At 33.8% G+C, this 25373-nt stretch overlaps 3 protein-coding genes across 6 annotated transcripts in view; all 3 read left to right on the top strand.

Moving 5' to 3' along the window:
- Positions 1 to 8422, top strand: part of LOC109619606 (Tripartite motif-containing protein 2) — a 104380-nt gene extending 95958 nt beyond the window's left edge. For all 4 annotated transcript variants that reach the window (XM_066075613.1, XM_066075606.1, XM_066075612.1 and 1 more), the window contains one exon: positions 8064 to 8422. The gene's annotated coding sequence lies outside the window, so the exon portion shown is untranslated. The remainder of the gene's footprint in view (positions 1 to 8063) is intronic.
- LOC109618161 (uncharacterized) overlaps positions 1 to 25373 on the top strand; it is a 451180-nt gene that overhangs the window by 9184 nt on the left and 416623 nt on the right. Inside the window, exons 4-7 of the mRNA XM_066087820.1 lie at positions 936 to 1052; positions 1159 to 1213; positions 3751 to 5426; positions 5792 to 6724. Coding sequence (XP_065943892.1) covers positions 3782 to 5426; positions 5792 to 6724 — 2578 coding nt within the window. The 5' untranslated portion in view covers positions 936 to 1052; positions 1159 to 1213; positions 3751 to 3781. The remainder of the gene's footprint in view (positions 1 to 935; positions 1053 to 1158; positions 1214 to 3750; positions 5427 to 5791; positions 6725 to 25373) is intronic.
- Positions 14365 to 15948, top strand: LOC136272860 (uncharacterized). Its single transcript, XM_066075709.1, has one exon. It carries the CDS (start codon positions 14665 to 14667, stop codon positions 15946 to 15948), a length of 1284 nt encoding a protein of 427 aa, XP_065931781.1. The 5' UTR covers positions 14365 to 14664.

Below are 25373 nucleotides of genomic sequence, written 5' to 3'. Positions count from 1 at the left end.
CTGATGCACATTCTCCTGTTGATTTGAAATGCATGTGCTTAGAAATCTATTAACTGTCATGCATTTGTGGATTACAAGTAGGAAAATCTTAACTGAATTAAGGCCAGTCATGTATTTCAGCCAAGTCGGTAAATAAACAAACTGGAAGAAATGTAAAAACAAATTTTTAGTGAAATTTGAGCATGAATTTATTAGATACAAAGATCGAAGCGTTGAAATTTCGTTTCTCGGGACGATGGTTTGATGCCGCTGGAGTGGATAACTTTCTTCAATATGATTCATTTCGTTTCAAATTTGTAGGGCAATTAGATTTAGGTGTGAGAAACAATCCCATGAATTTTCGCAAAGTTCTACAGAGTTTAACTGGAGCTGGAATTTTTATTCGAAGGCGTAGTCTAAAACATGGTCTGGAGTCAAATGGCAGGCAGTTTCAGACTTTCAAAAATATCTGACAAAAGGTTGTAACACTTTGTTAGGTGTTCTTTAAAAAAGAAATATAAAATTTCTTTTTCAAATATCGAGGGTCAAGTTCATATAAGAATTCAATCCTTGTACAAAAGAAGGGAAAAAGGGGGGGGGGGGGTCTAATTGTACACTGCAATTTGGCAACCCCTTCAGTATGATTTATTGATAATTGTAAATCTAATTCAGCGCTTATTGTTATGAACAATTGTTTACATATAAGTGAATGCATGTGCAATATTTTTCAGCTATTAAAAATCGACCATGACTTTTACATCAACCGCTAAATAGTAAAAGTAGTATGTCAAAGACGAGTGAAAATCTCCATCTCGAAAGCGCTTGATCATGTTGATTCCTAATTCTTTTCCTGGACTTTAAATGTTTACCTTCAAATATTTTTTTGCTGATCAAATACAGAAAGGCCCATTGTTAGTGATCAGTGTATTTATAAAGTTTTTTCTGCTTCTTTACAGTGTGACATGAAACTTATAGGAGTGACCGGGAATCAGAGACGACCGGGAATCGTAGACTTCACTGTATTAACTCATCTTCACTGTATTAGCTTGTCTTCAACATAGCGTCTTTATGTGGTATTGATTTTTCTCTACATCAATCTCATTAAAAAAGACAATAGGTTTTGCAACTTGAACATGCATTAAGAAAATAAGAGTATAATAGTTTGAGGTCTCTTTACAGGTTCCTTGTGTATCAATAAAGAGTGGACTGATGGAGCAAAGAAAGAGTTTATGTGGTATAGTATTCTTGTAATATCACTATGTTTGTGTAACTATATAGTATTCATGTAATATCACTATGTTTGTGTAGCTGTATAGTATTCATGTAATATCACTATGTTTGTGTAGCTATACTTTGTAATTTTAGGTCACCTGAGTCATTCAGGAGACCCATTGCTATCACAAGTTCGTTGTCGTGTGTCATTCATAGACATTATAGTACTCATCTCTTAAATGGGTATGAGGGCAGTAGTCATTGTGTTAGTCCTATTAAGAACAGTTGCCGGAAGGCCTAGGTCGAGGACTGCAACAATTTCTTACCAAGGAACTGACAATATAACTATTGCCCTCATTCCCATTTGATGGTAGATCTGTAAACAAGAATAACATATCCTTGTGGTAATGTCAGGGCTGTGATATTGTCTGAGTATCTTCCTGGGGGATATTTAAATAATCAGCCAGGGTTAGGGGGAAAGCCAATCATATGTCATAAGCCAGTAGTTAATATTAATGACCTCATATATAATTTGGAAAATTCCCATCTTAAATATATTAAAGAAGTAAGAGACAAAGGAGCAAGAGTACAAGAGTTTAGGAGAGAGAGAGAGAGAGAGAGAGAGAGAGAGAGAGAGAGAGAGAGAGAGAGGAGAGAGAGAGAGAGAGAAACAGAGCAAGAGTTCATAAACATGTTGCAAGAAAAGTCTCAAATTGTCATAAAATGTTTAAAGAGAGAGAAAGACACAGAGAGAGAGAAAGAGAGAGATATTAATGAAGAATGTCAGGAAAGGAAATTAGAGAAAGAAATAGAAAAAGAAAATACATATTTTGGAGAGAGAGAAAGAGCAAGAGAACATGCTAAACAGTGAATGTTAGAGAGAGAGAGAGAGAGAGTATGTTAAATGAAGAATGTCAGAGATAGAGAGACAATGAGAGCAAGAGTACATGTTGATCAGAAAATTGAAGGAGAGAGAGAAAGAGAGAAACAAAGAGAAAGTACACATGTAGAAGAAAGATAGAGAGAATAAGTCTGCATGAGAGATAATTATTTACATATTCAACTGTCTTTGTGTGTGATAACATTACGAATCAATTTTGAACCCTTAAAACTTCATAAAATATGAGTGACACAAAATGGGTGTGTCTTATAGCATAACCAAGAGACGGTATTGACTGCGCCAAGCAGTAATACATAGCATGTGCTACACGGAAAAATAGTGGTTTTAAATAAGGCTGTTTTAAAGTGTACAAATTGGAAATAATGTAAATATAACTAATAAGGAATCATCCTTTGAATATTATTAGGTGATAGTTTTGGTCGGAGCATGGTCAAATCTATCATAAAGTCCTTTGGGCTTTATTGGATTTAACCACGCCCGACCGAAATTATCACCTCATAATACTAAAGGAATGATTCCTTATTCCTTAAAAAGACACATGAAGTATTTCCTTATCAGCGAATGTCTGAAAATAGTAAATGTCTGAGAGAGAGAGGGAGAGTGTTTAATGAAGAACATCTTAGAGAGACAAAGAGAGCAAGAGTACATGTTGCTCACGAAAGGGAATGAGGAAGAGGAAGTACATATTTCAGAGAGAGAGATACAGAGACACAAAGAGAGAGAGACTAAAAGCAAAAGTTCATGTTTATCAGAGGGAGAGAGAGAAAGAGAATGATTGTGTAACAAAGAGAAATAGAATACATGTGTAGGAGAGGCAAAGTAAATCATTGAGAGAGAGAGAGAGAGAGAGAGAGAGAGAGAGAGAGACTAAAAGCAAAAGTTCATGTTTATCAGAGGGAGAGAGAGAATGATTGTGTAACAAAGAGAAAGAGGCAAAGTAAATCTTTAAGAGAGAGAGAGAGAGAGAGAGAGAGAGAGAGAGAGTATATTTATTGAAGAACCTCAGAACATGTTGCTCAGAAAAGTGAAAGTGAGAGAGGAAGAGAAAGTACACACACAGAGAGAGAGAGAGAGAGAGAGAGAGAGAGAGAGAGAGAGAGAGAGAGCAAGGGTATGTTTGATGAAGAATGTCAGAAATATTGAGACAAAGAGAGCAAAAGTACATGTTGATCAAAAATTGAATGATAGAGAGAAAGAGAGAGAAACAAAGAAAGAACATAATTGGGAGAGAGAGAGATAACAGTGAATAAAAGAGAGAAAGAGAGAAATAAAGAAAGTACATATTTAGGAGAGAAAGAGAGAGATAGAGAGTATGATAACAGTGAATGAGAGAGAGAAAGAAAGTATTCTTAGCAGTGAATGTATGGTACAGACAGAGACAGGAGAGGGGGAAATTATTCACCAATGTTTAGCAGAGAATCTCAGAGTTTTTAGAGTTAAAAAATTATCTACTGGTTGAGTGTTTTTGTTATCTGATAGTAGTATACCATCATTTATCTATGAATGGGAAATATATTTTTATTTTAAAATAAAATCTGTTTTAAAATAGATATTCCTTACACATAAAATTTTATATTATATAAATCCATTATATCATTAAATAGTTTTTAAAGAATGTTGGTGGCATAATTCTAAAACAGTTTATTTTTATTCAACAGGTTGTGATTCAAAGACATAGACCGCACCATCATGGACACAGCAAGCTCCAAGTATAGAATACATCAGTGTTCTAAGTGTCCAGGGGACACAGAATACCATTGTGTATCGTGTCCATGTGATCTGTGTCCCCAGTGTAAAGAGAACCATGTAAAAGATCTCAAAACAATGGACCATGATGTTGTGTCACACTGTGATAAAATCAACAACATCCCAACACAAGAGATCTGTGTGAGACATCCTAGCCATGTTTATACAAAGTACTGTGAACCTTGTGAACTCCCCGTCTGTTTCCACTGCAGAACACATAGAACTCATAGACAATTAGATGTTAAAACAGTCTATAAAACAAAGCGACAACAACACAGAGGAACCATTCACACCATCAGAAGTGAGGCTCTCTTTTACAGACCTGTTCTCCTGCCACAAATCAAAACTGATTTCAAAACCTGTCACACAGAATTCTCCCTCTATCAATCAGAGATGTTAACAAAGGCCCACACACTGAAGAATCTCATAAACAAAGTGAGAAAAGATTTCATGAAAAATGTGTTTTGTGACTTTGATTTCAAACACAGATGTTTAAAACAGATGATAGAAATGAGCAGACATATTGTCAGCCTTCAGGAATATGAACTCGGATATGTACAGCCAGAATTCACATTCAGTGCACTACAATTCCTCTCCTCCATAAAGACAGCCCTCCCCCAGATACATCTTACACTCCACACCAGCCAGCTCTCCATGACTGAGTCACTCAACAAGGAGGATGTGATGGAGTCACTGAGTGCAATCCAAATCACAGAGAGAGGAAACCGACGGGTAGGAAACCAGTGTCTGCTGAAACTGACGTCTGGTGCTGAGTTCCATCAATCTCTCACACTGACAGGTGTTGACCGTTGTTATCACATTTCCTGTGTGACATCAGACCGGGTCTGGGTCAGTGATTATGATAACAATCTCATGTTGACAGACACAACAGGTGTCCCTCTACATCGTGTGGAGGATTCATGTCGTGGTTGTGGATTCCACACAGTGAACAGTGAGAGTGAACTGATTTATAAAGATAGGAAACGTAACATCAACAAACTGTCAAAGGATATGAAAACAACCACCACATTTATAGAGAGAACAGACTCTACATGGGACCCACGGTGTGTGTACTGGTCCCCGTCCACTGGGGATCTACTGGTCGGGATGTATAACGCTGATACATTGACAGGCAAGGTAACCCGGTACAACCAGAGTGGACAACTCACACATACCATACAGAATGACAACACAGGTATGGGACTGTATATTAGACCTATCTATATAACAGAGAACAACAATGGGGATGTCGTGGTGTCCGACTGGCCCAGTGCTGTAGTGGTGACAGAGCGTGGAGGAAGACATCGTTTCTCCTACAGAGGACATCCATCAGGATCAGGACTACGGCCACTTGGAATCTGTACTGACGCGCTGTCCCACATCCTGGTGTGTGATCGAACAACCAAAACAGTACAGATGATAGACAGGGACGGTCAGTTCCTGTCACATCTACTGATAAGTCCATCAGGGATATTCTCACCATGCAGCCTGAGTTATGATGTCAACACTCACCGTCTCTGGGTCGGATCATTGGACAACAACACGGTGGTTATATACAGGTATATCACCAGACAGGACGCTCTGACAGGTAAGTCTGTGTCATTATCATTGTAAATTATATAATATGTAGTTACAAGTCAGACATATATAGGATGTGATCTTTATTATTTGTCAATATAATGTAAGTACATATTTATTTATAAACATTCAACATCACATACTCAAATATATATACAATACATGTCTGTTGAATAATTGACTCATCAGATATATGTATATTTTTTCTGTAATAAATGAATAAATTAATAGTTAAATACATGTATATATGTTTATTAATTGATAATTATAATTGATACATTACAACAGACAAACATTGCTGTACCAATCATTATACAAGATGTGATGTTTGTAATCAATCTGTTCCATCTGACTGTTTGTGTCTGATGTTTGTAGATCTGAATCAAGCCACTGCTGATGTGATGGAGTCACTGAGTGAAATCCCAACCCCAGGGACAGAAAAACCACAGCAAGGAAACCAGTGTCTGCTGAAACTGATGTCTCCCCCCGAGTTACTTCACTCTCTCACAGTGACAGGTGTTGATTGTTGTGATCACATTTCCTGTGTGACATCAGACCGGGTCTGGGTCAGTGATGATAGAAACAAACTCATGTTGACAGATACAACAGGTGTCCCTCTACATCGTGTGGAGGATTCACGTAGTGGTTATAGAGGATTACACACAGTGAACAGTGAGAGTGAACTGATTTATATAGATAGGAAATATAACATCAACAAACTGTCAAAGGATAGGAAAACAACCACCACATTTATAGAGAGAACAGACTCTACATGGAGACCACGGTGTGTGTACTGTTCCCCGTCCACTTGGGATCTACTGGTCGGGATGTATAACTATGATACAAAGACAGGCAAGGTAACCCGGTACAACCAGAGTGGACACCTCACACATACCATACAGAACGACAACACAGGTCTGGGGCTGTATAATTTACCTATCTATATAACAGAGAACAACAATGGGGATGTCGTGGTGTCCGACTGGCCCAGTGCTGTAGTGGTGACAGAGCGTGGAGGAAGACATCGTTTCTCCTACACAGGACATCCATCAGGATCAGGACTACAGCCATGTGGAATCTGTACTGACCCGCTGTCACACATCCTGGTGTGTGATGATACAACCAAAACAGTACAGATGCTAGACAGGGACGGTCGGTTCCTGTCACATCTACTGACAGAATCACAAGAGATGGGTGGACCATGCAGCCTGAGTTATGATGTCAACACTCACCGTCTCTGGGTTGGATCAGAGGACAACAACACGGTGGTTATATACAGGTATATCACCAGACAGGACGCTCTGACAGGTAAGTCTGAGTCATTATCATTCACATTAATTAGATATAGATAACTAAGACACACAGTCCGTGTTAATTATCAGTCAATAAGATACATGTAAGACATGTTTATCTGTGTGATTGTTTGTCATTATAAACAGCTTATTGTTACAGGGTTAGATGTATCTATTTCATTTATTAGATGTACAGTCACATGTCATTGTATTTAGTTAATTATGATAAAAGGTCATTGTAATTAATGTAATGAGGCTTGTAATTAGTTATTTTGTTACAAGTTAATTAAATTGGTTTAATTAATTAAATAGATAATTATTAAAGCATGCGTCAATGTAATCAGTTTAAACATTTAATTTGTAGATGTAGCTCTATCATTACATACCATGTACGATATTAATTAATTAGCAGCTAATTAATGACTTGTTGTAGATGAACATCCACCTGGTCCTGCTGTGGATGCCATGTCCAACTCAACACCAGCCATATAATGGAGATAGCTTGGATATTGACAGGTTGTAAATGTTTCTGTACAAATCTAGTCTGCTCTCAAAACCACACATGTTGTTTGTCACTTTGTTCAACATCTGCAGCTGAAATTGAGCTGTGTATAATTCACATGGACTGTAATACTGACTCCTGTTTATTTCACACTTTGTGATCATCCAAACATGGCTGTCTTGCTGAGTGTAGAATGTTATACACATTTTACTTTGCTAAAAATGAATTATCATCAACAAAAAATAAATTTTTATATGAAGTCTATAAAAACTGGATGTAAAAAAAACCTGAATGATTTAAAATTTGTAATAGATCTTTATCAATTTGAACATGTATGGTTATCATACCCTCGCCCTGAAGGAGAGGGGGTTACAATATACTGTTTTACCCTTGTGTGTCTGTCTGTCTGTCCGCCCTTTTGTACATCCGTCTGTCTGTAAGAAAAATTTCTGTCGCATTTTTCTCCACAACTGATCGTTGCCGGTGCTTAAAATTTCAACACACTCTTTGTTCAGGCATGCTATACGTTGGAATATATGTTTGTACCTGTTAAGTGACGACTTTTGTTTATTTTTTGCCGAAATTTTTCAAGCAAATTTTCGTAAAGATTACTATTGATCGCATATTTGCTTGAAATGTTAATACATTCTTTGTTTCGGCATACCACACGCTCGGATCTATTTTTGTACCAATTGGACATCAACTTCCTGTTTAAGTCGACTTTGCTTATTTTGTATATTTACATCAGAGCGGGAGTATTACTAGTGAGCATTGGCTCACAGATATCTGAGTAATATCATGTTGGTGTTGATCACTAACTAAATCATTCATTAGTTTATTCTGTTTCATGTAGATGGACCAATTTTACCTCACCATGAGGGGAGAAAATAGAAGAACACCTTCCTTGAAATCCTTACAGAGGAAGAAAGAAAACAGACAATGGCTACGTAGACCAGTTTATGCAATATGACGTCATTATCTCTAAGTACGCACTGACCCGAGTCACTCATGTCACCTATTACAATTGGTCTTTATCTGTCATCGTGTGGTGTGTGTCATGCGTCTTTCCTTTACAATTTTACATTTTGAACTTCTTCTTGAAAACTACACGGCCAATTGTTACCATATTTGATGTGAAACATTACTACAATAAGAAGAATTTAAATTGAATATAACTGGATTATCCGCTGAGTGACCGATATCTGGACTTGTTTTAAATAACGCGCCATTATTTGAACCTGTATTCTGTGTATATGAACTACACAGTAATTACTTATTATTCTGTCTTATCATTTTTATTTCACAGTATGTTATCTGTTTAAAATAGTAAGTTGTCATTTTACATTGATATCAATTTTCCAAAGGAGAAATCAAGAAATGGTGAAAGGGGCACGCCGGCGGGCAGCTGCGAGAAGGGTACCCCTATTGTACTGCAAATCAATTGTACATATATAAGAGATGTGCATAAAACTTATATTTTTTGTTGTTGTATATTTATATAAAAAAATACCAGCTGTTGAACTTGGTCAATTTTACGCAGAATAGTGCATATAGGGTACCCCCCATTGTACGGATAACTCTTCATAACTCTTCATACAGTTTTTAAGATAGGTAGTTGTTGTCTTGTAGATCAATTGTACATATATCAGAGATGTGTATATAACTTGGATTTATATTTGATTATTTATGTGTACATGAACTCTACAGTAATTAGTTTTTATACTCCCTTACATGGCTTGTCAATTATATCTTAGTATGAGTGTAGTAAATTCTCATCTGTCAGTATGTATTTAATTCTTTTTGAATGCTTTTATAATACCCAGTAATTTAGTGATGAGAAAAAGATGTTACTTAAAATTGGGGCTTATATCTGAGGATTTTTTATTTTTCCTATTTGCAAAGAATAAATTTTGTTGTTTATATTGATTAAACATCATATTCAAAGGGGAGTAACTCAAACTTGAATTCTTCAATTACAAACGAATAAGGAGTTATTCCCCTTTTTTGTGATATTTTTAGCTCACCTGAACCGAAGGTTCAAGTGAGCTTTTCTGATCACCCGTTGTCCGTCGTCCGTCCGTCCGTCCGTCCGTCTGTCTGTCCGTCCGTCTGTAAACTTTTTACATTTTCAACTTCTTCTCCAAAACCACTCATCCAATTTTAACGAAATCTGGCAGAAAGCATTATTATATTAAGAGATTATAAATTGTAAAAATCAAATGGCAGTCCCTTTTTAAACGAGAAATAATCGTGAAACTTTGAAAAAAGGGAGGGGGTATCTTTTAAAATCTTCTTCTCAAGAACTGCTGCACCAATATTACCAATATTTATATGACAACTGCTATATATAAGGCAGATTCTAAATTGTAAAAATGGTGACCCTCAGTCTAATACTGGGACCCTTAGAAGGGTTCAAACTATGTGTAGTAAGCGTGTTCTGATCGTGTGTTCATTTATATAAGACCGGGCTCGTTATTCGGAATTACGAAACGGAAGCTCTTTGTGTTTGTACTAACTAACCGCCATTTTGCAGAAGAAGATTTCAGACGTCAATTTTGATAAAAGAAAAGTTTGTGTTTCGCCGGTTTAACTTTAAAGGTAACGTTTTTAACAAAGAATGATATAAAGAATGTTTTATGAAATAGTGGTAAATCGTAGTTCCGAATTCAGCTCTACAGTAGACTATCAGCATAATCACCATGCCATTTGTTTTTACACCGCGTTTTCAAGATTTTTTTTTTTATTATACTTAAAGCTATTTAATTTGTCATCGATTATTGGAATAATTGTTGCGTGATTTAATTGTAAAGTTTACCACGACCTTGGTAAATATGAATGGTATTGATATCGGAGAACAATGTTACTACGATTTGTTTTTGCAATGAAAGATTAAAATCGGGGTTAGATGTTCTACAGACGTTTATATCATGTTGATGCTACATTACGACAAGCATAAAATGAAATAAAAGAAATTGCTTTTGTTTTTCAATGTTTTGTTTATAATAATTAGTTTGCATGACTGTATTGCATTTGGAGTGAACATAATTTTTATTTTAAGCTGTGATAGCAGTCTAACAATTTTTACGATGAATTGGCAGGCCAATCAACATCAAAATTGTTAGACTGATTTTTATGGACCCTTATTTTTTAAAATATGAACTATAAAGAACAATATTTATTCAATTTTATTGTTATATTACTGGCTGCGACCAGTTCTCACCGAGTACCATTTCTCATTTTATCAACACATAAAATTATATACGAAAACTGACGTCACAATGTACTGGCGAGAAATGGTACTCGGCGAGAACTGGTCGCACTCCTGTAAGGTTCTCGGACACTGCTTAGGAAAAAAAAAATATGTGTGTTTCCTATTTCATCAGATTTTAAAATAGGGTAGGTAGGTTGGTTTTTTTTTAATGAGCTTTTCAGTTTTCCCCTTTCCTAGCATATGATTTTTCTATACATTAATAAAATGTATTTTACAGGTGGAGCAATTGTGAATAGTGACAACTGTTACAGAATTGAAGCTTTCTTAAATATAAGATTAATTTGGAATGTATAAGAAGATTTTATTTTCATGTAAATAGAAAATATAAATATGACAGCCACTATAGATTAACTGAGTATAAAGCTCATTACCACAAATATATTATATAGTAGTTATTAGTTCTTTTTTCCTGGTCAACTGAGATAACAGTAGACTAGGTGTTGAATTCATAAACAGAGGAAATTCTGGTTGATCAGACGAGAGCCTTAGAATTAAATCGTTTCAATAATTTTTTGAAAAAAATGAATACATCATTAATGGTTTAAGACTAATTTTTAAAATTTCATTTGCAACTGAAATGCAGCATTTTAAAATCATATTTATAATGTGAATGATTGTTAGGCATATTCAAAGACTTGTATCTGCAGTCTCCACACCCAGAAATATAAAAAAAACTTTGCCTCTGCTTTTTTCATGTACATCTTTATATTAATTTTGAACACATCACTGCCCTAAAAAACTATTTATTGCATTGATAATTTAGCTAAAACAACCAAGGATAACTTTCATCCATGCTGTCAATCTGCACTTAGAAATCTTTAAAACGCTTTGATAAGTGGTGATTTCTCTTGAATTCTTACAAGCGTTTTTTAAACTCTGATTTGTAAAGATTCTATTGTTTAAACCAATTATGGTTAATAATCTTGATTTGGATTAAAAAGTGTTAGGGTTGGCGCATAAAAAATAGGGTCGGTTGGGAAACCGGAAACACACATTTTTTTTTTTTGGCCTTGGGATCGGAGATTGCTACTGTCTATCGGTCTGTCTAATAACAATGCTGCCCTTAATTACGGCTTGTGCACCTTATAATGTATATCCAAGGGAGTGGGCATAAGTGTTTCACAAACAATTCATTTGATTTTTAAGAATGTGTAAACGTGAAAATGATGAATTTTTTGGATAAAAGTGTGCTTTAATGTTTAAAATGTGAAAATTATAGATCTGTTATGAAAATTCAGGGAAACAGCATAGAGTCGAAACATGGGTTGAAGCGTTTTGACATTTACACATTTTCCAGAATCAAAATATGAGGGTTTTCGAAGAGAAGTGGATGAAGATGATGTCTTCCACTTCTTAATAGAAAATGTATGAAAATGACAGTTTGGCCCATATAGTGTATTCCCTATAATTCAGCACATTTTAGTTAGGATATTCAGATACTAGTAGATATGAGTTGTAATGAGTGCATTTTTTTACCCCACTGTGGCACACAATCAATTCGGGATATGTTTTTGAAGAGGCGTGGTCATGATTTTGGTCAGTTTCTTTTTCTATTTTTATTGTTTAGTATAACATTAATTGATTGTGTTGTCATGTCAAGAACTGTCGGTTAAGAAAACAAATTATCATTTAAGAAATGAATTGCAATTTAAATAGTTCACTGGGTTATGAATTTGGTTGGTCATGTGATCAAATTCTGTGAAGCCTGAAGGACTTCTCAGAAGATTTGATCATGTATCAAGCAAGATTTTAAAACTTTTAAACATTGCTGTTTATTACTTATATTTACATTTGAGAAATGCAAACCGTTCAGAATCATTAATATTACGTTGATTTTACGTTTACAATATTGCAAGCGATATATAAGCGCATGTGGTTATCATTGTGACATCAAGAAAACGTTCATACAGAATTGGAACGTTTTTTGGGGGGGCTATTCTAAAGGTTCATAAAGAGAAGCAAATGTAAATATAGAATAGTAATGACATAAAAAATAAATCATTAATGTTTATATTTACATTCCTTCATGATATTGATGGAATTAATGATATCTATGCCCCGCCATGAATTGGCTGGGGCATATAGTGTAACCCTGTTCAGTCATTCTGTACATCTGTCCTGTTATTCTGTCATTGTTCACTTTCCAGTCATTATCTTAACAACTGATGATTAACATTAACTCAGATTTGATACATGGATATGTCTTATGAATATATAGGTTGAATTTTGAATTTGGTTGCGGTCCCATGATTTTTGACAGAGTAATGCCTCTTGAACTTAGAAAATAATGGGAAATTTTTCCGATCATTATCTCAACAACCGTTGCACATGTATACACATCTCAGATTTGATATATGGATTTGTCATAGGAATATACAGGTTGAGTTTGAATTTGGTTTCGGCTGATGATTTTTGACAGAAATGAAAAATTCTCAGTTTCCGCTCTCTAACTTTTGAAGGGATGCATATATTCATAAAACTGATGTTTCATATACATGTAAGAAAATACAGATCATGTTCGAATTTAGTTTCGGTCTAATTTTTTGACAGAGTTATACCTCTTGAACTAAGGAAATGATGGGAAATTCTTAGTTTCCGCTCTCTAACTTTTAAAGTGATGCATATGTAAATCTGATATTTCATAAAAGGTCAATTTATTACAAATTCAGGTCAAGTTAAAATTTGGTTCCAGTCTGATGATTATTGACAGAGTTATGCCTCTTGAACTTCAAAGATAATGAGTATTTTTCAGGGATTTATAACTTATTCTGCAATCAAACCATTGTTATACTAAATTTGTAATTTGAAATTTTGGTCGCCTGTGGGGGCATTAGTGGCGTTACAACACATTTATTTTTTGTTAAATTAATCAGAATAAATTGCAGATCATGGAGGTAGTAAATCAGTAATGACAAGAACAGCTGTTTTAACTTTGTAGATTAAGGATGTAACACAATGTGATTATGGCCACATCCAGGACATTCTAATTTCATTACTTTTTTAAATATTTTTTTTTTGGGGGGGGGGGGGGGGTGAGCCCTTTGAAAATTCTGGCCATATATTAAATATAGCTTTGGAGAGTTTGTCCAAACAACTCCTTAAACCACTGCACAAGAAGTAGAGAAATGTAGGTATTTGAAATTTATTATATAGAACATTAATGTTTGGAGATTAATTTTCTTAAGAATTTTGGCCATTTTGAAATTGATAGATTTTTTGTCATAATTTTTCAGTGCAATTTCTCTCCACTGAATAAAAGTTTTTGAAACTTTGTTGATATTGAAGACATAATATGTAGATATGCATTATTTCAGGAAATCACACACTTTTATTTGAGCTTGATTACTTCTGATATAATTAATTATGAATTATGAATGAAATTATATTCAATTTAAAAGCATTTTATTTGATTGAAATCTTATGTAAATGAAAAAAAAAAACAATTATTGGTCAGATTGTATTATAATTTATATCCAAAATGACCCATTTTGTAAAGGGAGATGGGTTAAAAGCTCTAGGCAGTTCCAGTACATGTTTATTGTGATAATTTATTTCACCTTTAATGTACCTTTTACAACAGAGTGTTGCTGTTACTGATAAAGAGAAATTGATTATCTGTTTTGGAAGTTTATAATACTGTAATAAATTTCTTTCTCTTTGAATTGCCACACAATCTTGAAATGATCTGTATTGATTCTGATGTAAATGGGTCAAAGGGAGAACAGCTTTAATTTTTTAGTGTATAACTTGAAATCAAAAATTGATTTTATTTATAAAAATCATGTCCCCACCTCCAAGAAAATGTACTTAATAGCTATTATTTTAATTGCAACTTCTTGTGCTTTTTCGACAGAGTCCATAAAATTGCCTAAAGGGTATTAATATTTTTTTATGTTAAAATTTTATACAAAATGATTTAAATGAAATCACTTCACTGTTGTCAATTTAAGTATTCTCTGGACAACTTTGTGTCTCTGCTGAGGTGCATTTAATGGAATATCATTAATTTAAAAAAAGATTATCTCAAATCTCAGCAGGTAATATATTGCCTTGTGTTTATATAAAAAGGGGGTTGTCATTCGGGCCTGTATAATACATTCAAGGTTTTTTTCACTTGTTGGGAAAGCTAGAGAAGTTGCAATTGCCAGTTGTTTATCTTTAAAGTTTTCTGTGAAAATTGTAGATGCCAAGAAGGAAGTATTGGAGGATGAGCAGTGCCAGGAGAGAGTTACAGACTGACAAGACTGAGGAGACTGGCCTCATGAAAAACAGTAAAACAAATTCTGACCTGGACTTGACTGAGGAGACTGGCCTCGTAAAAAACAGTAAAACAATTTCTGACATTAAAATGACTGAGGAGACTGGCCTCGTGAAAAACAGTAAAACAAATGATGACCCTGAGGAGCCTGTCCTCAGGTTACAAAAAAACAGGAAAACTGCAAAAACATGTGATACAAATTTGCTCAATGAACTCTGTGAAACTGATCTGCTTCATGAATCTGTTGAAATGACTTTGCAAAATAATGTGGATAAAAATCTCAGAAACAAAGCCTCTGCCATTAAAACTTTCAATGATTGTGGTGCAATAGTTGAAAATGAAAAAGGCCACAGATATAAAGACAACCAGGTATGCACTACAAAATTAGTTTTGGGGTCATTTCATCAAGGAGATGCAAGATTTTCATCATTCTCTAGAGGAAGTCAGTGTACTTGCAATGCTCTTACTATGCTTATTAAATGTTATGAAAGATTCTCTTTCACAACTGAATTCATAGATAGCACTTTAATAGCAGGAGACCAGGTTTATACAATGTTGGTCAAAAGTTTGCAGCAAAAACAAATGTTTCATAACAAACTCCTTAACTTTGATGAATTGCCAAGTAACTTAACCTTGGGAGAAAATCATCATATCATTCACAAATTTGATACCATTTGGGGATTAGTTGTGTCTGAAGAAAACAACAGCCAAGTTAAATCGTTGCATCAAGCTTTAGAAGAGGCCTTCAAGATTTCCAGATATTTGCTTTTCATGATAGGAGCTATTTGTTCTGGTATTTATAAAGCATCAAGTAAAGAATATTACTTCTTTGATTCTCATTCACATGACAGCAGTGGCATGTCTTCATGTGATGGTAAATCAGTACTTGTGCTGAACAAGGGAATTGATGATTTGGTGACTTACTTGTACAATATGTACAACAGCATGCATATTGATTTTTCCATGCAATTTGAAATTTTACCAATCTCAATTAGGACATTGCATCATAGTTTTCCAGACAAAGATCCATTGCACAAAACATTCTACAAAATGGATGAACCTACATCACTGAAGGCATATGATGAAAAGCAATTAAGTAGAAAAGGTTACATGAGAGAATACATGACAAAAAAGAGAGAGAATGCACAATTCAAGACAATAGAACGACACAAAGATGCAATTGCAAAAAAAAAGAAAGCGACAAAATGAGAACTTAAAATCTAAAGAAACAATCGCAAGGAAATTAAGAAGACAGAATATTGAAGTAAAAACAAACGAAAAAAAGAGAGAAACAACAGCCAGAAAAGTAAAAAGACAAAATCCTGAACTGCAAGAAAGAGAAAGAAAAATAGATAAAGCTGCTAGGAAGATAAAAAGACAAAATGTCAAAGTGCAAGAAAGAGAAAGAAAAATAGATAAAGCTGCTAGGAAGATAAAAAGACAAAATGTCAAAGTGCAAGAAAGAGAAAGAAAAATGGATAAAGCTGCTAGGAAGATAAAAAGACAAAATGTCAAAGTGCAAGAAAGAGAAAGGAAAATAAATACAGCTGGAAGACAGTTAAAGCGTCAAAATGCAGAAGTGAAAGAGAAAGAAAGGAAAATGAATACAGCTGGACGACAGTTAGTACGTCAAAGTGCAGAAGTGCAAGAGAAAGAGAGGAAAATGAACACAGTTGGAAGACAGTTAAAACGCCAAAATGTAGATATAAGAAAAAGGGAAAATGAAAGAGAAACAGCTGCTAAAAAACTAAAGAGACAAAATGAAGATGTAAGAGAGAGAGAGAAAAAGAAGGAAGTAAAATTTCTAAAAGAAAATTAAGAGAGAACCCTATTGCTCTTGAGAAGGAGAGATTGAAAAAACAAGCTAAAAGATGTATCATTTCATGTAAAGAAAAAGAGAAATTGCTTAGTAGAGAACAAAAACAAAAACAGAGATCAAAGGTCGAATACTGTAACAAAGAAAATGAACAACATAGACAGCAAAGGTTTGGAGTACATATAGAAGATTGCATCAAAAAATTTCATGAACAGATAAGACATGGTCCAATTTTTATATGCTCATGTTGTCATCAAACATGGGTTAAAGAGAGTGTTTTAAAAGTGGAAAACACCAAACTAGATGACAGTACAAAAAGCAAATTTCTTACTAGTACTCTTTCTGTTGGAAATATGGAGTGGATTTGCAATACGTGCTATTCATCAATAAGAGAGAACAAAACCCCAAAGTTGTCAGTCCTAAATGGTATGAGATGGCCACTAAAGCCAATAGAATTAGAATTGTTTCCTTTAGAAGAACGGCTTGTATCTTTGAGAATTCCTTTTATGCAAATAAGAGAGTTGCCAAGAGGTGGTCAGTATTCTGCAAGAGGAAACATAGTAAATGTTCCAGTTGATATTCAGCCTACTGTAAATAGCTTACCTAGAAAATTGGATGAAAATGTCACAATTCCTGTCAAATTAAAGAAAAGATTATCATATCAAAAATGTGATTTCCATGAAAATGTAAGACCAACAAAGGTATTGATTGCATTGCACTGGCTTATGAACAACAGCAAATTTTACAAGAATGCAAATTTAAGTGTTGATGACAGCTGGTTTCAAGAAATCACAACTTCAGCAAATGAAATTGTTCAAGAACTCGTGGAATCAGAGATGATAAGCAACCAAAGTAATGATTGTATAGAGACAGATGAAGATGAATTTTGTGAAATAGATGGAATTGGTAGAGATGGAAATTGTGATACTTTGCTAGATGATGCCTCGCTAGACATGAATCAGGTTTACACCTTTGCCCCAGGTGAAGGACAACGTCCTTTAAGTTTATATCAAGATCAGGCTGCTGAATATTTATCATTTCCAACAATATTTTGTGGGAAAGAAAGATTGAAAGATGAGGAGAGACAAGTTCCTGTGTCATATGCAGATATAGCTAAATGGGAGTTAAGAAGTATTGATAGACGTGCGGCACAGTCTGTCCCAAACTTGTTTTTTAAGTTGAAAAAAATTCAAATGAAACAAGTTACTGACAAATGCAACTTAGCTCTAAGAAAATGTAAAACTAAAGGAAAAACATTTACAGCAAATGATGTAAAAAATCCTGAACATGTCAATAGTCTTGTTAGACACAATGAAGGTTTTTTTGTCTTTCGACAATTACGCAATTCACCTGCATATCTTGAGACTCGTAAAAAAGATGTATTCGCCATGATCAGACAGCTTGGTTTACCAACATGGTTCATGTCTTTGTCTGCTGCAGATACAAGATGGATTGACCTTATACGAGCACTTGGGGTTTTAAATGATGGAAAGGAATATACAGAAGAAGTTGATAATATGACATGGTTTCAGAAATCAAAATTGGTACAGAAAGATCCAATCACATGCACAAGATATTTTGATCATAGGTTTCGTATGTTTATGAATTCTGTTTTGAGAAGTGATCATCATCCAATAGGCATTGTGAAAGACTTCTTTTATAGAATTGAATTTCAACAGAGAGGGTCTCCTCATGTTCATATGATTGTTTGGATTGAGCATGCACCAAAGTACCAAGAAAACACTGAGAAGGAAATAGTTGACTTTGTGGATCAAAACTTATACTGTGCAAATGAAGATGATTTAACTAGCTTACAGGTGCATAAACATTCACAATCATGCAAAAAGAGAGGCAAAGCTGTTTGTAGATTTGGTTTTCCCCTTCCTCCTCTTGAAAACACTATGATATTGGAACCACTAGAATCTGATGTTGACAAGTTCAAGAGTATGTTTGACAATATACAAAAAGAGCTGAATGAAATGAAAAATGGTTCTGACTTATCATACCATGAACTTCTGCACTCAGTTTTAAAAATATCTGAGGATGATTACATTAAATGCATAAGAAGTTCACTCAGAGGTCCAAAGGTTTTTCTTAGACGAAATCCACGTGACATAAGAGTCAACTCGTACAACAAAGATGTTTTAAAAGCTTGGAAAGCAAACATTGACATACAATATATCTTGGACCCATATGCTTGTGCAATGTATATTGTTTCATATATAAGTAAATCACAAAGAGGAATGAGCGATTTACTGAATAGAGCTGCAAAGGAAGCCAGAGAAGGAAATCTTGACATAAAGAGACAGGTGCGGCACATAGGAAACCATTTTCTCAATAGTGTTGAGGTTGGAGCACAAGAGGCTGCATATCTAGTTTTATAAATGCCACTGACAAAAGCATCAAGAGATGTTGTATTTATCAACACAAGTCCATCTGATGACAGAGTAATTCTCATTAAAACTGATGCTGAGTTAGAGAAGTTGACACCAAATTCTACTGATGTGGAATGTAGCAATGTTATTAAAAGGTATGCAAGACGTCCTAAACAGCTTGAAAACTGGTGCTTAGCTGATTATGTATCACAACTAGATGTTGTTTTTCCCAAAGAAAATAGAAAAGAGATTGATGAAGTCGAAATAAATGATGATGAAAACAAAAATAATTCTGATGATGAAAATGAGAAAAGGGACTCAGATCTTGATTTAGAGCCTGACTTTAGCGACAACTTTACACTTGTAACTCTGAGGAATGGGATTAAGATTAGGCGTCGCAAAGTACCAAGGGTCATAAGATATGTCAGATTTAATGTCAAAACTGATCCAGAAAATCACTACAGAGAAAAATTGATGTTGTTTCTGCCTTGGAGAGATGAATCGGTGGATCTTTTGTCTGGAGTTGATACATATAAGAGGTCATTTAATCTCAAGAAGTCTTTCCTTACACACAAAGTTAAGGAGTATGAATACAATGCCGAACAGCTAGACGAAGCTATGCAAATTGCAACTGAGGAATTTTCAGAAGCTTTCGATGAATTGGCACCAAATGCTCAACAGTCAGAAGCAGATGATATAAGTGAAGGATCTATTGAATCTGAAAAATTTGTTCAGTTTAATCCTGACAGACCTATTGAACAAAGAGAGTATGATATAGGAGCTGATATTGGTATAACATCAACAAGACAAATTACAGAAGAGAGTTCTGTTAGATTGCCAGACAATGAATATTTAGAACTGTTAGCTGGTCTGAATATAAAGCAGCGGGAATTCTTCAATCATGTTTTGCACTGGGTTAAAACAAAAAAAGAACCTATTTATTCTTTTTTATCTGGAGGTGCTGGCGTTGGGAAATCTGTTTTAATTAGAGCACTTTATCAGGCCATGCATCGATTTTTGTGTTCCACAGAAGGTGAAAATCCAGATGACATTAGAATACTTCTTTGTGCCTACACAGGCAAAGCAGCATATAATATTGGAGGGTCTACCATTGCTTCTGCTTTCCATCAGAAAATTAACCAAAACCAGCAGGGATTGCACTGTGATGAGTTAAACACTTTTCGAACAAAGTACAGAAACCTTAAATTAATCATTATTGATGAGATATCAATGGTTGGAAATAGGTCTCTGTCACTGATTGATAGTCGTCTACAACTTCTCACAGGCATCAAGAAACCTTTTGGTGGCATTAGTGTAATTGCTGTTGGTGACTTTTTTCAACTCAAACCTGTGATGGACCGTTGGATCTTTCAGGATTTAAATACTGATGCTCAAGCTCTTGCAAGCAATCTTTGGAAAGACCATTTTAGTATTTTTGAATTGGATGAAATAATGCGCCAAAAAGATGATCTTGCATTTGCACAACTTCTTAATCGCCTCCGTTACAATGCAATGACACCTGAAGATCTCAATATTATTAAAAATTGCATGGTAACAGAAACAAGTGACAATTACCCACACCATGCTCCACATCTTTTTACGCAAAATTCTAAAGTAGATGCTTACAACAATCAGATGATTGAAAAACTGGAAGGAGAAAAGGTCACAGTGAATTCAGTAGATTCTGTTATTAAAGATTACTCAAAAGAGCTTAAGGAAAAGCTGCTCAGATCTTTGTTTAAAGTAGATGACGTGAGCAAAACTGCCAATTTGATGCAAAAGTTGATTATTGCAGTTGGTATGATATATGACATCTCAGTGAATGTTGATGGTTTAACAAATGGGTCATCATGTAAGGTACAATTGATTGAAAGCAGGATGGAAGGCATATCAAGACCTAGCATAATTTGGGTGAAATTTTTTGACTCTGCTGCTGGAAAAGCAACGCGCAAGAAATATAAACATTTGTTTCATGATGGAATAATAAATGACTGGACACCGATTTTTGAAGTTCAGCGGTCATTTGTATTCAATTACAATACTTATCAAAGGATTCAATTTCCATTGCGACCAGCTGCAGGAAAAACAGTTCATAAAGCCCAAGGTTGCACTGTTGATGAAATTGTAATTGACTTGTCTCAGACTAAAGTGAGAAAAACTCCCCATATTCACTATGTAGCTCTAAGTCGAGTACGATCAGTAGATCATCTGCACATTCTGAACTTCAATGAGCAGGCATTATCTATGGATGAACAAGTTGTACAGGAAATGGAAAGATTGAAAAAAGATGTACCATTGCAACTTTGTTATGTCCCATTATACCAGGTCAGTTATGATTGTTTTAAAATTACTTTCAATAATTGTAGATCATTTCATAAACACTTTCAACAACTAAAAAGTGAGCCAAATATCCATGCATCAGATGTAGTAGGTTTCTCTGAGACAAGACTATATAGTGCAGATGAAGACAATTTTCAACTACATGGCTACACAACAATATTTAACCATGAGGTTACGGGTGATATGAATAGACGTCCATATCATGGGACAGCGCTATATGTTAAAACTCATTACAAGACAACATGTATCTCGAAGTTTAACAATGGTTCTATTGAGTTCATCAGGGCGAATGTGCATTTAAGCCAAAGTAGATATGTACAAGTTGTTGTAATTTACAAATATCCATCTTGTTCTTTTGGAAATTTTGAACAACATGTAAACATGCATCTTAAGCCTCTGATTGATGTCCAGAGTGAGTTGCTGCTTTTAGGGGATTTCAATTTTGATTTGTTTGCTGGCCATACTGACTTTTTAACATTTTTTGAAAAATGCTTTAACTGCAAGCAAATTGTAAGAAAGGCTACTCATGATAGCGGTTCTCAACTTGACTTAATGTTTACAAACATATCTCAATTTGCAACAGACGTCATTGAAGCATACTGGTCTGATCATAAGTTGATATACTGTGCATTTGAATGATAAACATTACTGCATGTTAACAGAATGGGGCACCAAATTTATCTCTCAGAGGGAGCCGAGAAAATGATGCCCCCTCCCTCATCACATTTGTCACCTTAAAAAGGTGACAAATGGCCTGTTAAAATGATTAAGTATATATTGTAAGGCACCAACCATTAATTGCTTGTGGCATAGTCATGGATTTAATGGTTTGGTCGAGGTTGGCGGGGATTAAAGCAAGCAAAAATTTAACCAGCACCCATTATGTTGGAAAAGTTAGGAGCTAGAGTATTCAGTACACATTCTGATAAAATCCCTGTTTAATGAGAATCATGTTTCTCAGTTTTTATCTTCTAGACTTTAAAAGGCCTATTTCACACAAATATCCTCTTTTCCATTGATGTAGATTGTATGTTATATAATACCAAAATTCTGACTTCAAAGATTATACACACCATGTCCAAACCCCAACCCATGACTATGACAATGATTCGAATTTATAGACTATATATTATACCTAATGCTCATCTTCATTTCTAGATTGTGTATGAATAATTTTACTATGTTACAGTTGTATTATTTTTTTGTGTTTTTATGTTTTATGGTGTCATCTTTCTTTGTCTGTACAATATGCATTAGTGTATTTACATGCTAGCAAATTGTTCAAATCTTATTACTTATTATTTTACAAAGATTTTCAAATCTACAAAAATGTTATGTGAACATTCATTTCTTGAATATTCTTTAGGTAATAATGTATGCTTTCTGCACTCAAACTTGCGTTGATAAGACGAAAGACACTTTGTGATACTATTAACAATAGATCCAACCACAAATGACTGATCTCAAATACCACTGTAAACAGATCCTTAACACTTAAGAAACTGTGCAAAATAAACCTCAAAAATTGAACTTTGTTCATCTTGCAAGCAGATTTTGAAAGTATATGACAGAAGAAAAGAAAGTGGAGAGTGATTCCAAAGAAAAACTGCTTTATATGATATATAAAATTATATATAATAAATAATTAAATAAATTATAAGGTTGCGTATGAAATTATTACATTTTTGTGTAAACCTATTGTATACTGATTTTAAATTATTTCATATTGCTTTTGTTACATCTCCATGTCACAATAAGTCTGATAAGATGCACCTTTGATGTATAAGATCTTTGGCGTCAAAGAAAAATTGTTTACATCCAATGTGAATAACCAGACCATTATTAAACCCTTTTTAAAAATAATTTTAACTTATGTAATTTAAATTGGAATATTTTTATTTAACATTTAGCTATAATTATTTGGTTGTTAACAATGAATGCTATACTTTATTCCTATATGAAATAATGGTTGGTGCCTTACAATACTGTAGCTTTGTTAAAATTTGTCTTATATATCATTATAATTTTTGGAATTAGAATAATATTTTCAACAACTTATTAAATGCTCATAAAATATATTGCATATTCTTAATCTTTATAACAACATACTTGATTCAGTTATGATTATATTACGGTAGTATTACATGTAGTTAAAAGTATTGAGTACAAAAACAAGGACTTGCTGTCACGGCATACTAATTTAATTTATTTGAATCAAATTTGCCCTTTATAGATTTGTTATTATTGTACTTTAGGCAAATTCATTTCACTTTAAACTATACTCAACATTATTGTTTATTATGATATATTTTACTAAATGCTATTAATGAATGTAAATGCATGGATGTATTTCTCTTTCAAATAATAAATGCACCAGTATCATAACAAGTAATAATGACACTTGTACATGGAATAAGCTTCAATTATTTTTAAAAGACAGGTAAGTATAAAGAAAGGAGGTCAATGGCCAGCCCGTGGCGGGAGGTAAACCTTCCTTTTCTAGAAACTGTTGTTTCAATTAATGACAGAGAGAATTTATATTCAAATGATATGTTATATCATAGAAAACATTTTTGGGAAAAAAAAATAAATACTGGTTGCTTGATGATTGGAGATGCGTACTTATGAGGTACACTTTTGATAAAATATGTTGATCAGATGAAAATTAGAAATACATGCATTGCTTCAGATAAGAATATTTCAGAAACAATTTTCATGATTCAATTACCTCAGTAGTCCAAATTTGAAAATATGTCATAATCAAACACTTATGTTGCATATTTTTGAGTACGATATAAATTAGAAGTTATGATTGTGATATTTATCACATTAATTTGTATGTTTTTAGAATCAAGGCTTCTTACTTGTGCATTGTATATTTGTTCTTAATGATATATTATGGGAAATGTTATTTGACTTTATATGAATACATGTACATACCTCATTCAAATACTACATGTATATGTCAGTATTAAAAATTAACTTCTATGCTGCATAAGCTAAAATCATAATTATAAGTAATATGTGTAAAAAAGGAGGTCTTTTGACAGCTCACAAAAGTGCAGTAAACCTACCTTTTTTAGGATATAAATGTTTACTAATAAATAAAAATATGGAGCATAGTTATGTTAAGATAGTACTAGTATGCCATATTATAGAAACATTTTTAAGGCATATTTATTTAATACTGTTTGCCTGTTGATCAGAGAGAGTGTGTATTCTTGAAAAACTACGCTCTTTACAAAAAATTATGATCATAAAGAAAAATAGAAATGCATTACTTAATTTAACATAAATAACATTTTTTTCCTATTTAAAAATTGTTATAATCACAGTTTTGTATTTATGTTACACAATTCATATTGAGATTTATTTAAGACAGTTATGGTTGTGAAAACCATTATTTCAATTTGTAATGTTTATAGTAATAGTTCTGAAATAATTTGTAAACATTTATTGCAAGTTTACCATCATAATAAATGATTTCAACCTCAACTTGTTTTTATTATAATCAGTGACTCTTTGTTTACAATTACCCATAGAGTAATTGTGATTAGAGTGCAATCTCATCTACCCAGTATGTGTACATGCAAGGTTGACTTTGATATAAAGGGGCTTAATATCTAATACGAGAATATCCAATGAAAAATTTCAAAACCTTTTTCATACAGGATCCATTCCAAAACATTGTCAAAATATTTTATACACTACTCCATAAAGCTGGTTTTTAAATGGCTATTGGTGTTCAGGTGAGCGATGTGGCCCATGGGCCTCTTGTTAAGATAGGTTGTTGTTGTCTTGTAGATCAATATTACATATATCAGAGATGTGCATATAACTTGGATTTATATTTTGATTATTTATGTGTACATAAACTCTACAGTAATTAGTTTTTATACTCCCTTACATGGCTTATCAATTATATCTTTGTATGAGTGTAGTAAATTCTCATCTGACAGTATGTATTTAATTCTTTTGAATGCTTTTATAATACCCAGTAATTTAGTGATGGGAAAAAGATGTTACTTAAAATTGGGGCTTATATCTGAGGATTTTTTATTTTTCCTATTTGCAAAGAATAAATTTTGTGTATTGATTTTAAA

The sequence above is a fragment of the Magallana gigas genome, chromosome 1, assembly GCF_963853765.1.
Source record: "Magallana gigas chromosome 1, xbMagGiga1.1, whole genome shotgun sequence".
NCBI classification, from domain to species: domain Eukaryota; kingdom Metazoa; phylum Mollusca; class Bivalvia; order Ostreida; family Ostreidae; genus Magallana; species Magallana gigas.
The sequence above is the reverse complement of the archived record's forward strand: the minus strand, read 5'-3'. Positions and strand labels throughout refer to the sequence as shown.

What these genes read in the sequence shown, in the direction of transcription:
- LOC136272860 (XM_066075709.1), top strand. Translation starts at nt 14,665, where the DNA reads ATGCCAAGAAGGAAGTATTGGAGGATGAGCAGTGCCAGGAGAGAGTTA.